The sequence below is a fragment of the Crocodylus siamensis genome, chromosome 9 (assembly GCF_052110815.1).
Source record: "Crocodylus siamensis isolate JL-2025a chromosome 9, ASM5211081v1, whole genome shotgun sequence".
Lineage (NCBI taxonomy): Eukaryota > Metazoa > Chordata > Crocodylia > Crocodylidae > Crocodylus > Crocodylus siamensis.
In genome coordinates this window covers 63082652-63099337 of record NC_143403.1, presented here as the reverse complement: position 1 = coordinate 63099337, position 16686 = coordinate 63082652, and the positions used below count along the sequence as shown (strand labels likewise).

At 42.3% G+C, this 16686-nt stretch overlaps 1 protein-coding gene across 1 annotated transcript in view; it reads right to left on the bottom strand.

The window, feature by feature from the left end:
* The window catches only part of GALNT9 (polypeptide N-acetylgalactosaminyltransferase 9), a 233101-nt gene that overhangs the window by 192498 nt on the left and 23917 nt on the right, over positions 1–16686 (bottom strand). The window contains exon 2 of the mRNA XM_090062430.1: positions 1912–2092. Within this exon, the coding sequence (XP_089918556.1) occupies positions 1912–2092 (181 nt within the window). The remainder of the gene's footprint in view (positions 1–1911; positions 2093–16686) is intronic.

Sequence of the window (16686 nt, the reverse complement as noted above, 5' to 3'; positions counted from 1 at the left end):
GAAAATTATAGTAGAAAAAGGGAAATATAATAAAATATACCAACCAAACAACTGTGGACTCCCTCCTGATGTGCACAGATAATACAAATCCCTGCCTTCCCCTGAACTTTCACTCATTTTTCAAAGCAAATTTGAACTGAGGGATTTTTTTTTAGATTCATACATAGCCAGGCACAGATGTTTCAGCTTCCAGCTCTCAGACCCATCCGAAAAGTTTCAAAACAACACAAGGGGAAGGTGTTTCTCACAGTATTTCAGACCTTGTATGAGACAGCATGTTCTCGTGAGAGTCCCAGCCATACCAGGCATGTCATATAGGTTTGGTTAATGTGTTTCTAAGCCAACTCTCAAAGCTTCTAAGTAAAGGTGAGGGAAGGTCAAACCGCAAATGTGACTATTGCCAGCTTTAAACATCCTACAAGCTTTGGAGGTAGATCCAAACTTTGTGGCTGTGGCCTCCTTTTTTGCAGTTCATTGGCTCTCGCTTACCAGCCATCTGAGTCTATTGGCTAATGACACATTTGCTCCAAAGGCCACTGAAGTCCATTTGAAATATTTCCACCGACTTCAATGAGCTCTGCACTAAGCTCAAAATACAACTTTTATAGTCACAGGATAACTCCAGATCAGAAGCTTTGCCTCTTTCCTATTATAATCCAATGCTGGGTTTTTTTTGTGACACAGAGATAGATATGACATCCAGACAATGTTCTCTTCTCTCTCTATTCAGCCTATCTGATCTAGGCTTACTTTTCTATAAGAAAGCATCTTTGTACAAACGTGCAACGTAAACACTTCTGAGACTAGACTGGCCCAGGGAGAAGCTAAGGGAAGACATAGGTAGGCTGAAGTTTCCTTTTGCTGGATTTCATTCTTGGCAGCTTGAACCATCTAAGAACCTTATTTATATTGTAATGTGATTATTGAGCATGGCTATTGTACTTAACTAAACTTTCCACCCCACTTACTAAGCTACTTTTTATTTAACTTTGAGCTCTGCCTGGGAGCCCCAAAGGAGATTTTAAAACAGAAGATTATTATTAGAAATTAATTAAGGATACTTTTCAATCCATCTACCAAGAGTAACTAAACATTGCTGCTGATCTCCACTGCATTAAAACATTACTGATTTGTCATTCTGAGGATGACAGAGAGGGACGGCTCTTCTGGAAGATACAAAACAGTGTACATATGGAAAGATTGGAAAGCCACTTAATGCAACCGATCATAAATAAGTAAAAAATATTAAATACGTAATTGCTGTGTCAAATGCAGTGTAGACATGTGAGGAATAAAATATTAAAGTACAAATAGGCATATTCTATAGACAGTAAAAAAATCTTAAATGCATCTCTTACTATAATTAAAGGGCCCTGATTTGTTGCTCTTGGTACCCATTTCAATACAACAGAAAGAGGAATAAATACCCCACCTATACAATTCTTTCACAAGAACATCGTAAGTGCAAATAAATACAAGGAGTTTGATTTGACGTTTTCCCTCTTAAAATTAGCAGTCTATAAAATAGTGCTGTTTTGATTAGACTGGTGCTGCCATGAATCCTACAAGCACAGAACAAGGTTGTTGCCTCTGAAAACTGAGCTCATGTGGCTTTTGTCAAGGTTTTTAGTGAACTAAAACAAAGTCCATGTTTTGAAGTAATGTTTGATTCAAGGACACAGACACCGGTATATTGCTGCTTTCCTTGTAAAATTAGCTATGCATGTTGCTATGGGTCTTCAAGCTTGAGATAGCAATTGGCCTTTATAATTTTCATTAAATTCGGCAGTATATACATGGCTGACCTTTTCCTGCATGCTGATGCTAAGGCGTGCAAAAAAGACTGTGTTACCAGCATCAGGGGAACAATAATCACTTGCAATAATAATAATAATGTGGGGTTCAACTTACTTTTTTGGTCTGTAGTCAGGAATGGACCTGTCCAGGGATATCCGGTCACTAAGCTGGGCGTTGTAACCATATTCTTCATACTTAGTCTCAGACTCATGACTGTCATCTCTCAGAGTAGCAGCCATTCCTCCCTGGCCCAGGCCTCCTGGACCTTCAACTAGTCCCATTGGCTTGGCTAAACCTAGAGGGGAAAAAATAAAATTAAAGTAACAGCACAGAAGAGTTTGCAGTAGGCCTGGGATCCAGGTGGGTTTTTTAAATGTTTAAGCAAATAGTGTTGTATTTATTCAAATACAAGACAAGGTTTTCTTCTCTCCAGTTGGAGACTCATAGTTGCATACAAAAACATATTGCTAAGCACACCGTCTATCATTAAACTGCTGCCAAAAGCAGCATGTGCTCAGCAATAGCACACTGGGGAATAATGTGCTGATGGGACTCTAACACAAAGGTAAGTAAATGCAGCCTATCTAGATAAGACACATGGTAGTGCCCACTAACCTCAGTCCCCCCCACCACCGTCTCTTTTTCAAGTCATGATGAGCCACTACACTGCATGCTCTTTACTCCCACAGCCGAGCTGCACCTTTTGTTCCCATTTCCAACGATTCTTGTTTCTTCACCAGCCTTAAATGTCTGGCAAACGTCATGACATGGGGTCCCAAACAGTTCACCCAGACTCCCTCGATCTCTGAGGGTAGACACTACCCAATTCTCAAGCATCAAAAGAGTGCTGAATTTTTAAGCTCAGATGCAGTTTTTGGTAGAGCACGAGGCTAGCTAGGAAGCTTAGGCCTTTTTGCTACAATCCTCAGACTTGGCTCCAGCTAAAAGTTTCACACCTTTTAGCTAGTTTCTCTTATTACCATAAGACATTGTAAGAAGCAGATCTGAAATCCCACACAACTCAGATTTCAAATTTCCTGAAATTTTGTGAAAGTCTTTATTCTGGAAATGGCTTTTAAGGCAAGGGTCCATTATCTACACCTTCTATATTATGAATGCATAATATCAGTAATTATGAAAAAACCAGCAAGGACAAAATTAGCAGCATTTGAAGTTTTCCCAGTCTTCCCATCCAACTCCACTGAGTAGCTAACTATTCCTCTAGCTGAACTTCCAACCAATTCAAAAGTTTTATTTTAGCGGCATATGAGAAACTAGAACAAAAATATTCCCCATCGTTCAGAGGGCCATACTTTTTCTAAACATAGACTAAAAGCTAACCATTCATATTTTCATATCTGTTCATAGTTGTGTTTGGAAGGAATAAAATGACATACAACTCAAATTTACAGATCTCAGGGCTGGAAGGGACCAGTAATTAGGTCACTGAGGAAGATGTCTTGAATTACACAAGACAGGGAATATCATCCAGTTACTCCTTTGAGCCCAATTACTTTTACTGGACTATTGCATTTTTTTCCAGTAAGGCATTCAGGGATTGATCTGAAAGCCTCAAGGTATGCATAATCCACAACTTTCTTCGGTGGTTTGTTAATCACTCCAGCTGGAGAGTCAAGTACCTCCACATTAAGAAACTCACGCCCAAATATTATTCCTACTGGATCTTTCCATCAACTGCAAGAGAAACTCAAACATTATTAAAAGAAAATAAAAGGCATTGTGTAGCATACTCTAACGCTAGGAACTCTGGTCGAGACCCTCAGCTTGTATATCTAGCACAGCTTCATTGACTTTACCTGAGATATGCTGATTTTCACCATTTGAGAATCATGCCATGCATTTCCCAATTAGTGTTTTCTCTGAAAATAATGCTCATAAGGTCAGTTTCTCATTGCTAACTGTTGAGACATTAGTCAATGAACAACGCGCTCAATAGCTATTACTCACTAATGCCTTCATTCTCATTTCAAGAAATCCATTCAAAACAAAAGACTCACATACAGATTCATTGCCAACAACATCCTTCCTGGACACTTAAATTGGTACCGAATTCTTACACACTGCAAGTCTTAATAATGAGAGCCCTGCTTTCTGCCGGGCTGACTAGCAACAAGTCAGTACAAGTTAAAATTGTGTTTATAATAGTCTTGGGCTACTGTAAAGTCATGGGAAATGTTTTTCAAATCATTTATAATGCAGAGCAAAACAACTGGTTGACATTTCCAAAAGTAAGATTTTTTTTGAGAAAATGTAATTGAAGTTTAATAAAAAAGACAGGGAGAAACAATTAATGATATTTTCCAGAGGGTAGCAGCCGGAGGTGGAGAAAAGATGTGGGCGGAGTCCTTTGCATGGCAAAGTCAAGTCTAAGACGACCTTTTTTCTACTTTGTCAAATGGAGCTGCTGGGAATATCTTCTGCATTATTCAGCTCCATGCAAACAGGTGGTCAGAAATCGCAAAGGGACATCGTGGGGGAAATGGCAACATATTAGTGGGATGACAGACAAAACGTCAGCAGTGTCAGATTCAAGCAACACACCTCAATTCATATTTATACCGATAAATATTAGTGGCCTGCTTCAAATTTTATTCTGATCACCTGCAGATCAGGTGCTTGGTGCCTTGGCAAATCAAGCTCATTTTAGCTGGGTAACTAGAACATGGATTTAGCTGCCTAACTTCAGGCATTTGTGTCTGAAATGATTTGCTATAATCCTGCAAGGGGAAATCCCAGTGCAAGTTAGGCACTTATCAGCCATCTGTGCTTTTGAAACCTCTCCTAGTAGCTCACAAGCTCATTGCCATCTATCTAGTCGTGTTCCTCATTGGCATGCCCTGAAACGCTCAATCGGCTCAGAGTGAGTCATGCGCCACAGGGAACAAAGAGGGGGGAGGTAGGCGGGTGGAAAGAAGGCCTTTAGGAAATCTTCCTTGGCATGACCAAGCCATTGAAAACTATAGACTGCTCCAGGCAAAGCAGCCAACTGGGTTGCTAAAATGAAAGAAACACTTGAAACTCACACTCTGTCTCATTGTGGTTTGGTGGTGCAATGGGGATGAGCTCAAGGCATGACTAGCGACTGAGACAGAGGAACAGAATAAGCAGGAGCGTTTTCCAAACCCTGCCCGGCTATTTAGACCTGGAATGGCTATAGGGGAAAGGAGGAACTTCAATACAGACTGCTTTAAAATAGTTCTTAAAGGTGTTTTGTTTTGGCAAAACGGAGGAAGGCTGCAGAATCCGTCTGAAGCTACAAATGCCTAACATCCATTTATGTCTATAGCCAAAAATAAATGACCTAAAAGAGATAACACATTTGTGCAAAGCAAGCAACTAGGCTAAGCTGGTATATTGGGCCAGTCACCCCCCACCAATTTCTGTCCTGTGCCTCTTAATACACTCTTTCTTGTGACCACCTGATTCTTTCCATTTCCTACAGATGCTTTTTCATCCAAGTTAGCTGCTGATCTCCTCTCTCGTGTCCTTTCTCTCCCTCCACTCTGTGACTGCAGAAGGCCCAGCCAGCCCATTTAACAGGCTGTGCGACCTCTTAAGACACCTGAATCAGATAATGCATTTGGTAACGAGGGAGGACATCTGTGCTTAAAGTTGTTTATTATATACATCTACAAGCTAAATTAAAATCTACCTAAAATAAGCTTTTTACATCAAATCCAGACTTCCTGCAAGAAAATAGGAGGAAGGTTCACATGGGTGACCGAGAACACTTGCCTCTTCTTTCTCTTGGTGAAATCATATTTGTCCCCCTTTAAAAAGACAAATGCATCTGAAAGTGAAAGACTTCTAGTGAGGAGAGAAAATACATGCAGCCAGCTCACACTCAACAATTAGCACTCAGAGAGAAGTGCAGAACAGCCAGAGAATGTGTATAGGTGGCAGACTGAGTGAAACTAAAGCAAAGGTTTCCAAAGGCTATGAGATCTGCATCATTTATGTTGATTTCATTGGCCTTCCTTGTTTGCTGAAGCTATTCTTGGCTTTGCAGAATTTTTCAAAGTTAAAGCTTCAATAAGCTACAAAGCAGCTGGAGATCTTTTGTTCCTCTCTGGCCAAATCATTTATAAAGCATTGTTTGCTTGATAATACCCTTCTGTGGGATAGATTGCAATTTATCCTTAACATGGATCTTTGGTCTGGGTGCAAAGAATTGCGAGGCAAGTAGGAAAGATGGGGGCAAATAGACGGCCGGGCTCAACCGCCCAACTCACTGGACAATTTTGTTTTTGCTGGTGGAGGAAGTGTCATAATTTGCATTCGAGACAGGCCAGTGACAAAGACATGGAGATGAACACAGGACAGGAGTGGTGTCTCAGAGAACCAATGCTGGCTGGGGCTACCCTGGCCTGGATGTGCAGCCTAAACACTGTATATGTCCAGAGATGTACAAAGAGTCTCAGTGGTGCCTGTGTTTAAACAATACCCAGAACAATGGGACTCAATCCTGAGCCACTCCTCTGTCTGCGAGTTTATTCGTGATAAATAACAAGTGATCTACATGTTGCTAGGTGTTTCAAGACACAGACAGGACCGGTCCCTGCCCCTAGGTGCTTAATACCGTGCCACGTAGTTTTCCAGCCTGCTCCGAGAAAAACAGCATTTTTCCCCTTGCAAGGCAATAGAACCTGATCCTCATGCGTCACAAACTGCTATTCTTTATTACTCACTTCATTTCTAGGAAATGCCCATTAGGCATCTCTTTTCCACTTAAATTGAACAGATATTTTCTGGGAGCCTTCTTTTGCTAGAGTACATTAACCTGCTTGTGGCTATCATAATAAAACAACAGGGACTATATTACTGACCAAGGAACAGCAGTACTGCATTCCTGCACTCTGCAAGTACAATGAGGCACCATCACCGGCGGTGCTTAGGAGTAATTGATTTTATCATGCCTATGATTCAGCACATACAAATGAAGCAATTGTAACCCAAAATGTCAAACTCAAGTGTTTAATAGACCTCAAGGAAGATTTTCCAACAGATCAATTTTCTGTCGGAAAATACCAGTTTGACAGAATGGAGACTCTTCAGGGGATCACAGGGATTTTTGTCAAAATTTGAAAAAAAAACAACCCCCCCCACCTACAGTTGAAGAACTTTGCTTTGGCAAGGAACTTTTAGATGATAAGACTCTAAAATAAACTGCTTTGACCAGCATCAAATTTTGAAATGTCTACCTTTTTCCAATATGAACTGAAAGGAAGCTTTGACAGGTTAGAATTGCTTGGAAATTCTGAGTTTGGACCAGGTCTAGCATTTAAGATGAAGTGATAATCTCAAAACAGAGTATTATGTAAAGGCCTGGTGTTGCAAGCTCATGCCCCGACAATTAGCACATGCAAGATGCAACCATGAGCTAATTATGTCCGGTACCAACTTGGGTACCGTGTGTTCCTCAGATGAAAATACCCTGGGTGGGGGAATTGGGGAAACTAAGTTTCAAAAGGAAGATGCTTAGTAATTTCTGGTGAAAACAGAAGAATACAAAACAAAAAACCCCCATGATCCTATATGGGTCTCAAATAAGACACTCATGGAACTGAATGACCCAGAATGACCAGCCACATTCAAATGTCTTCACTCCACAGCCTAAATAGGCTGTGCAAAGCCCTGGAGTTGAAGCAAAAGTCAGCCCAGTAATGTCAATGGATTTACACTGGCATAAAGGACATCAAGATATGGCCCACTCACTTCAGTGGAAGTGACAGTTTTGTTAAGGTAGAAAGGAACAATGTCTATTTTTTTACAGTACAAGCTCTTCTTGGTTACAGGAAAAAAAAAAAAAAGGAAATGGTTTTTCTGAAAGGCACAAGGACAAGAAAAACAACCATTCAGCATGTAGGAAGTATCAAGCAGTTTGTTTGCTATTTTTCTCACTGGAGAGATGCTTAGGTAGCCCACCTCAACCATGCATAATTATAATTATTTAGTATGCTTTGCTCCTAAGTGTGGTGTTTTAGTTGTTCACGCTGCTAATCTGATCTTGTTCTAGGAAACAGCCATTATCTATCCCATTTGCACTCCGAATGAATTGCTAAGGGTTTTTATTTTTTGTACTCATTACCTTCATTGTGCTGTAGCCTGATTGCAATTATCATAATAATGCAGTAATATTGACCAACATACAGCAGCAACTAAATAAATCATATCCAATTGCCACATTCTGCAAGTTCAGTGAAGACGTGGCTCTAAGATCAACTGAGTATGACTTATCTCACATTCTCTCCATGTAGCTGCAAATGCAGCCATTCCAGACAGCATTTCATTTCAGTATTTTGCTAGTCAGTTAAACAGCATGATATCACTGTCGCTCATATACGATACCATTTATACAGAACTTTTTGCAGAGGATGCCAAATGGGCTTAAACCAATTCTGTGAAGAAATGACTTCCTTCACCATGGCAGAGGCTGGGGAAGTTCAGACACATCACGACTCCTTGTACCCATTGGATATGCATCTCAGCATGAAAGGGAAGGATGGGGGCGCTGGTTCTCTAGCACTCTCTTGCTCTTCCCCTCAGACCCTGTGAAGGGCTCTCCATGGGGACATGATCAGGATGTGGGTGCTCCATGCTGGGCAGAAGGCAGGGCTGAGGGAGGGCAGGAGACATCTGGTTCCCTCCTGTGCTTGGAAGGGCTTACATAGAGAAGGTGACATGATCTGGGATTGTGTTGCCTATTCCACAGAGCCTCCACCAAAGTCAAAAACCACCATTCAAAGGCAGGGAGAAGATCCCTAGCCATAGCCAGGGAGAATTAAGCACGGGCTCTTTCTGTGCATTTCCAAGGATCCAGGGCTGGGAGCAGGTCTTGGGACTTTCTGTTGACAAAAACACACTCCTTTTGACCATGTGGGAAAAACCTCATGGAAAGTCCTTCATCTCAAGTGCTGAATGATGCAGTCTGCAAGACTATGCATGGAAGGGAACAAACTTCAAGAAATACCGTTATGAGGCAGCAACTGATTGCTATCGATTTCATGGGGAAGGTAATGGGCAGCTCTGCAAGACCCATGGTAGATAGACAACAAAGTTCTTCACATTTCCAGCATTTCTGGGTTGTTAATACATTTTAACCCGGGTGATCGATGTTTTTTGTAAACTGCTGTGAAATCTGGAAAGTCTATTTGCATTTTAAATGTCTGTTTTTTACACCAGTGGATAACTAGAGCATGCGTTTGGGTTTGGTTGTTTTTTTTTTAAGTACTTGGAGTTTTCAACTGCTCTCTGAAATTGTCAATAATTTATTGCAGAGCAGAATCAACTCTAAAGAGATGCAATTACTTTATATGCTACTGGCGAGGAAGAACCCCCCCCCACCCCCCCCCTTACCCCCCAAACATATAATTGCTATTCCATCATGGGTTACTTAGGGCTTTATTAAGCTAATGGGAGACCATAAAAAAAAAAATAAGGGTCTATTCCCCATTGCATCAGTCCAATCTTGCATTACTCTAGCTTCATTAGTTACCAACTGGAGTAACTGAGTGGTGAATAAAATGCTTCAGTCCTAAGTGCTTTCCTTTGTTTTGAATTTTTAGCCAGTAAAAGCAGGTCTGATTTTGCTGGAGACACGAAAGGCTTGAAAGGCTCAGGAAAGTAAGTGGAAGAAAACTGAGGAACACTGGCTGCCTTTTTGCCGTTGCTTAGTGAGGAGGCTGTAGACAAAAAAGGATGCGCTGAGGGCACAGCTGCCTGCTTCATGTCATGTCAGCGCTAGTGATGGACAGAGAAATCGCATTTCCAGCCTAGCCCCTCTGCACTGAATCCATAGCGAGGTTCGCTGAAAATGAAATGGGGTACAAAAGTGATTCATCTGTGAGCTGCTACATCAAGATGCAGCCTCTCTCTGAATATTTAAGTCTTTATTTATTTATTTATTTTTAATAGGAGAGCAGAACAGAGACAAAAACCTGCGGTCCATCACCAGTGCAACTGCTGACTTCAGTGGGTCATACAGTGACTGTCATTCACACCGAATTTATCTTTCTCACTTCCAAGATTTCTGTAGAAGAGAAGAAGCCGGAAGGACGAGGAGAAGAGTGAGCTAGGCTAACTTTCTTAACCAGATTAATTACTTCACGCTATGCATAATTTTCTAGGAAGAAAAGCGGCTTTTTATTCTTCACTGTAAATCCTGTCACAATGGGAAAATTACTGAACAGATTTATGGGGAAGGCTATGATAAAAGCCGAGATCAAACCGCATCTGCAATTATTTTAGCACCTTTATTTTTTCATTTGCAAAGTACTGACATGCAATAGTAAATCCTGGTCAGGGAGGTCATTTGAGTCACCAGTAACACTTTTCCTCTTCAAAATAAATATTAACAACTGAGAACAGTCACCTGTGTCACAACAGCATGACCTCCTTCCTGGCCTTTTCCACACCTCTCTAGTTTTTGTCCTAACCCACTTGCTCCCTTTTCCATCAATGCTAGCTGTGCTCCCACACTACCAAGGTACTTTTGCATCATCTCCATTTGGATCCCACCAAAGTCCTGGCATAACTAGCTCAGCTGCTGTTAATTTGCATAGGCCCAAGCCATCCCCTACTGAAGCAAGTGGGAAACTTCCTTTATTGATAGAGGATCAGACCTCCTTTTGCATACCTCTCCCCTTCCTTACCACTTTGGCTTCCGTTCTTGTTGGTCACAACCCTTCCCCTACTCTCAGCAATCAACAGTAACTCCAATCCCAACCCTTGGGGCCTAAAAATCTCTCTCATTTATACCAATTTCATCCTGGTATCACCCTACAGAACTACTGCGGATATGCAATGCTGCAAAAGGACAAAATAAAAGGGCCCTCTGTTAATAATTTGCCCTGTCTGCTGACATTTTTCTCATCCAGGGTTGCACCATCCTAAATACTTACAAATTAAATAAATAACTAAATAGCTCTGGCCCTTTCTCTGTTTAAAAGCTTTTTCCTGACATCATTCAGATTTCTTTGTTGAAAACCTGCCTGAATGTATTCTGAAAGAATCAATACTCTCAGATGTTGGTTTAATCCTGAAATAAAGAAGGAATTCAGAGACAATGACAAATTTATATAAATTGGAGCAGCCTACTTTTGGAAGTCAAATTCCAACCTCCCTTTCCACCCCAAACTAAAATTAAAAAGGGTTGTAAGGCTATACAATAGATACAGCAATCTAGTTAAAAGAAGCATTGGCTTCTCACCATCTTTTTAATCCAAAGTAATTCTATGCAGCATTTTTGACATGGTCACACAGAAAACACTGCAAAATGAATGTCGTCACTTTTCAAAGAAACCACTCCAAATCTCAACTCTCCCAACTTATTTTCATTTGTATTGAAGTACCACCCAGTGATGTTAAAGAAGGTATGAGCACACAATACATAAAAGACTGTCTTCTGCAAATAGTTACCATGGGTTAGACCAATAAAAAAAGCTGCTGAGAGACAAACAGTTGATTTGGGGAGGATAAAGTAAAGCCACATGAGCAAGCTGTTATATATTAAATGAAGATCTCCACCTGCCCTAACAATTGCTAATAGGTAAGCATGTGGGAAAATACTATCAGTTTAAATTAGAGAAAGATAAAACAAGATCTGTAAAAACCTACATCGAGACTATAAACATGGTAAAGCTCAAGAAAAATTCTGATTTCACAATTCAGTTTGCCACCAACTCTGGACTGAATGGTCTGCATTATTATTTCCCTGTCTTGTCATTTCAGGGAAAAGGAATTGGAACGACTAGGCTCTATTTCAGAGCTGAAGACTCATTTGCTTTGTGGGGCATGTCATTCAACCTCTATGCAGGACAGCCTCCCCTTCCGGGAAATGGTAGTAATCATTCTCCATCATGATGCAATCATTTGTGATCTTTAAATAAAGGGGGCTGTATAATTCACAGAATAACTTTATCATACTCCACCAGAAGTAGCTTTAGGACTTGGGATTTGGGTTGACAGAGAAGATGACAAGCGGTAGGGCCAAAAATCTGTTCCAAAACTTTCTTACATTTTTGAGAAATGAGGTGATTCAACATTGAGTTTTTGAACTGGGCTTTGTCATCCCTTTTAGCCTTGAATTGTGCTACTGCATCCCGAATGGGGACTCTGTTGCGCCTATCACCGTAGTATCCAGGTACCTCACAAACATCAACGACAAGAAATTTACAGCCCACCCCCACGAGGTACAAAGGCATGGCCATTTCAGCTGAGAAACTAAGTGGTTTGCTGAAGGTCACGTCAGCAGAAGCCAGGAACTGACTAATAGGCCTGTGCGAAGCAGCTAGTATTCGCTTTGGATTCAGATTTGGCCGATTCGGAGAACAGTGATACGATTCGGTGATTCTGACGAGGAAAAGTACTGGGGCCAATGAGGAAAAGTACTGGGACAAGCAAAAATAAAGTTAAGCCATAATAAGGAGCATAAGTCAAGGCTGAAAGACAAAGGGGCCTTGAGATAAACTTATCGGGAGACAGCTGGAGAAAACACGTTTAGCCTAGTGGGACCCCAAGGTGATTTCTTGTCAGACTGCCAAGAATGTATTCACGGGGAGGCTTCTGTGCATCTTTTTCTCACACGTCTATAACAGAGTCTGTATCCTGCAGCTGCAGAGAAATAGCCACCCTTGCTTCTTCTCCCGTAGCCATGTAAAATAAAGTAAAGTAGAGCGCTCTGTTAGCCAAGCAGTGATCCTGTCGTGATTTCCACATCAGTTTGAATCCCTGTCCTGATTCGACCTGGTCGAATCAGCCAGGCCAGGCCAGGCCCAGCCCCCACCCGCTCTCCCAGCCCAGCAATGGCTGCGCCACCCGCCCCAGGTCCCAGCACTTGGAGGAAAAAATGGTGCTGCCAGGTGGAAGTGGGGGCAATCCCTGCTGCCCCACACTGCCCCAACACTGCGTGAAGGGCTCTCCTCAAGACCCCCAACCCGCCCCCCGACTGCCCCAGCCCCCCCACGGCTGCTCCACCCACCGTGGCTCCAGCCCTTTAAGAAAAAAAACAAAAAACAAGGAAGCCCCCAATACTCATTGTTCCTGCTCAGTGGGGGGGTGATCCCTGCTACCCCCCACTGCCCCATGCCATATGGGGGGCTCTGCATGAGCCCCCCTGAAGCCCCAAGGCCACTGCAGGAACGGTGAGTCCCAGGGCTCTTCTAGGTGTTATTTTTCCTAAAGGGCCAGAGCTGGCCCAGGCAGGGCACCTGTGCAGGCTGGGGGAGCAAGTAGGGAGGTCAGGGGCTCATGGCAGAGCCCCTCACACAGTATGGGGTAGTGGGGGGGCAGCACGGATCACCCCCCACCCAGCAGCACCTGGTGAGTGGGGCTTTTCTTTAAAGCACGGGGAGCTGGGATGGGCAGGGGAGCCGGGGGGGGGGGCTGGGGGAGCAGACAGGTATCAGAGGGCTGGCAGGGGCCCCCCATTGTCCCTTCCCCCCTCCTCCAGCCCCCGCTCCCCTGCCCCCTACTTACCAGCTCCAAGTCGAGCCGCAGCTCCCTGCTGCACCCACCAGGGACTGCCTGAGCCAAAGTTCTCCAAATATTTTCCAAAGATTCAGAGAGATTTGAATTGATTCGGGCCTTTTAATTGGTCCCCAATTCGACTCAGTTTCGGCCACCGAATCCGGCCAAATGTCCAAATCGAATCACCACCCAAAGCTTTGCACAGCCCTACTAACCAAGTCCCAATGACTGATTTGCTACCACCGGGCAAAACACAGAATTATACAGTAGGATTATTTCTGACAAAGAACGGAGCATTTCCTGTAAGATGGTAACATTGCTGACTCACAATATGACATTAGCTGAAGTCAAGGACACCCTAGTGCTTTACAGGATTAAGTTCTGAATTACAGTTCAGTTCTTACCTTTTCAGAGAAGGTAACAATTCTCTTTCTTTTTCCATCCTTATGCCACCCCAGTGGATAAAATGCTGCGAAAATGCTGAGTATATTTTGCAGACTGTGCTTCAATTGTTTTTTCTTTTTTTCCCCCCTCTGGATACTTGAATTTTGTCAATACATTTCATGCTTGGGTTTGCCAAGAAAAGGAATCTGCCTCTTTTGTTGACTGGCATAAATCCTGTGCAAACTATGCTTAATGAAAAGAGGGCCATAGTTAAAGGATGGCTTCCTGAAATTACTATCTTGGTGAACATCCAAATGCCGTCTTGCCCCACCAACATAAAGAGGTCACTGAATGCATTATCAGTTCAGTAGACCAAAATTAGGACTGGGGAAATGCAAGCACTTTGCAGAGGTATATACCAGGCTCAACAATCCCCAAAAGAAAACAGTACTGAAAACTTAGGTTTCAGCCAACTTTGTAAATGGTATTATGAAACACATGGATATAGAAATAGGCCTGGTTTATGACTCGATCTAAATGTTACATAGAAATGTCTTCAGCTCCTGTATATCTGACCTTTGCATATCCAAACTCTCTTCCCCTAAAATGTGGTAAGTCTATACAATGTGTGGTATAGAATAATTGCTCAGGGGACTAACCTGAATGCTGTCTCTATAAAGAGGTATATTTTCTGAGCTAGGAAGACAGTTAAGATTCACATATGGAAATCTTCTCCAAGTCACATATGGCATGATCCTGAACTTTCCAAAGAAAGACAGCAAAGTACAAAAAGAACAAAGGCTTGTCTTATTTTTTAAAAGACTACAGTGCTTTCATTTATCTGAAATCCAGAGCAAGTAAAATCCTATTTTTTATACTTGTAACCAAGTTTTATGCATCCTCTTGAAAGATTTATGTCCCACGTTAGCTCCAGTATCTTTGAAGATATACCTGGCCCATCAGTGAGGGGAATATGAGCAGTAAACTGTGGTTGACTGTTTCAAAAAGAAAAACTGCCATAACTTTATGGGAAGCCACAGTATTTAACTTGTGATGTTCTTGCTGAGAAACTAGGCAGGGTAGAGGTTTTTGTATACTAGCCTTTGATCTCTGGACCCTTCTGTGGGCTCCAATGGTGCCTTATAGTCACCAGGATAAGGGATTTTGATTGCCTGAATCTGTGATCAGACAGGAGAATCTCAGTGGTGTATGATGGACTGCACCTACTCAGCAAGGGAACAACCTGAGAGTTGCAGAGGATGCAGGATGGGAGAAGAAAGGACCAGGAAGGTAAGGTGGACTGTTCATCTCCTGCCTACAGTAAAGCTCAACACAGTGCATATATCTTCCATTTTCATCTTCTGCTTCCAAACACAAAGGGAGGAAGTGTTTTATTAAGCCAGACATGTCCATTATAATGGGTCTGCTGCTTAATGTACAGGGCCTCAGAATTTCTGCCCCAGACCATCAAAACCTGCTTACAAAAGTCTCTGTATTTTTAATGTTCCCATGAATCAGTTTCAACAAAAAGAATCTTCCTCTTGCAAAGTATAGCGCTTTGGTAGTACATATATATTTTCTATACACACACACGTATATATGCATACATAAAATATATACATACTTGTTAGTGCATATATATGCTAAACATTACTTATATATACACACACATATAAAAGCATTACATGTATATACAAATGCAGCTTGTATATAACTATAACTATACAATCTACTATATATATAAATTAGGCTCCTGCACATTCTGTTTTGAAAAGTCTTAATTACACGTTACCTGTGTGGTGACTGAGCGGTACCTTCTTTTAATCTGAGAAGGGGAGGGTTATTTTTATTGTGTTACTGCTTTGTTCTGTGGAATTATGGAAACATTTTGATGGACAACACCAGCCTAAGACGTTAAAACACAAAATCAGGAGATTTCAGAGTGGTGGAGAGTTGGACAAATTCTCAGGTGAAATCCTCCCACCCCACCCCACCCCAAAAAAAAAAAAATCACATAAGGGAATAACTTGGGCAGTTTGGGAATTTTAGCCTCTGAGTCTCATGTACTTGCATCTTACAGGTAAGGAAACATATGTCCACTCCAGGGCTGCTTTGGGACTTATATCCAAGTCTGTGAAGTAGTTTGAGCTCCTTAGATGGCAGGTCCAATAGACAAAGCCAAGAGCTATTAATAATTATAAATATGAATTTGGTATAAGTGACAAGATCCCTACGTTACCACATAAAATACCTCATGAAAAAGCAAAATTCACCAGGGAGAAGAAGAATCTAGCATACAACTGCTTTGAAAGCATGTCCTGTTCTTCACCTGGCTCTTCACCATGACCTTGGCTTAGGTTTGTGCACTTCATGTATACCCCTCTACACTGAATGTGCCTAGAGTTTGATCCATAGTGTCTAGGGGTGCAAACAAACTTTCACTGCACCCAGTCTAGATTTAGACAGCTTGCTTTGCACCGCTCCCAGTCTAGGTTTAGGTGGTTTATGCAGGTGACAGCCATTGCATGAGGTAGGTAAGCCAGGGTGGGAGGAGGGGCTTCTGGCAGGTCGACGGGGGGTGGGGGGCGGTGTTGCTCAGTTGGGGGAGTTTGGGGGGGGGCATTAAATATAGCCCCATCAGGGTTCAGGGTGGGGGAAAGGAGGGAAATTAGCACAGGCCTAGGGCTGGGACAAGTAGCTGGGTTTTGCTAGCCCTGGGGTTGTGCTGCAAATGTGTGTGCAGACATTCTCCAGATTGCATGAATCCCTTCCTACATCAGGTTAAGCCTGTCTCAATCCAAGTTAGCGCACTTCCTCAAGTGAAACAACGTAGATCAGGCACACCATTTTTTGCCTGAATTAAACCCTCTGAATGCCTGCAGAAGTGGGCATCTGGATTGACTGAATGCTGGTCAGATCAATCTAAACGTAATGCCCTTACACACCCTACGTGACCCCCATCTACGACCAGGAACCCGTTGTACCAGGCACTGATCAAAACATGGACCCCAAAGGCCC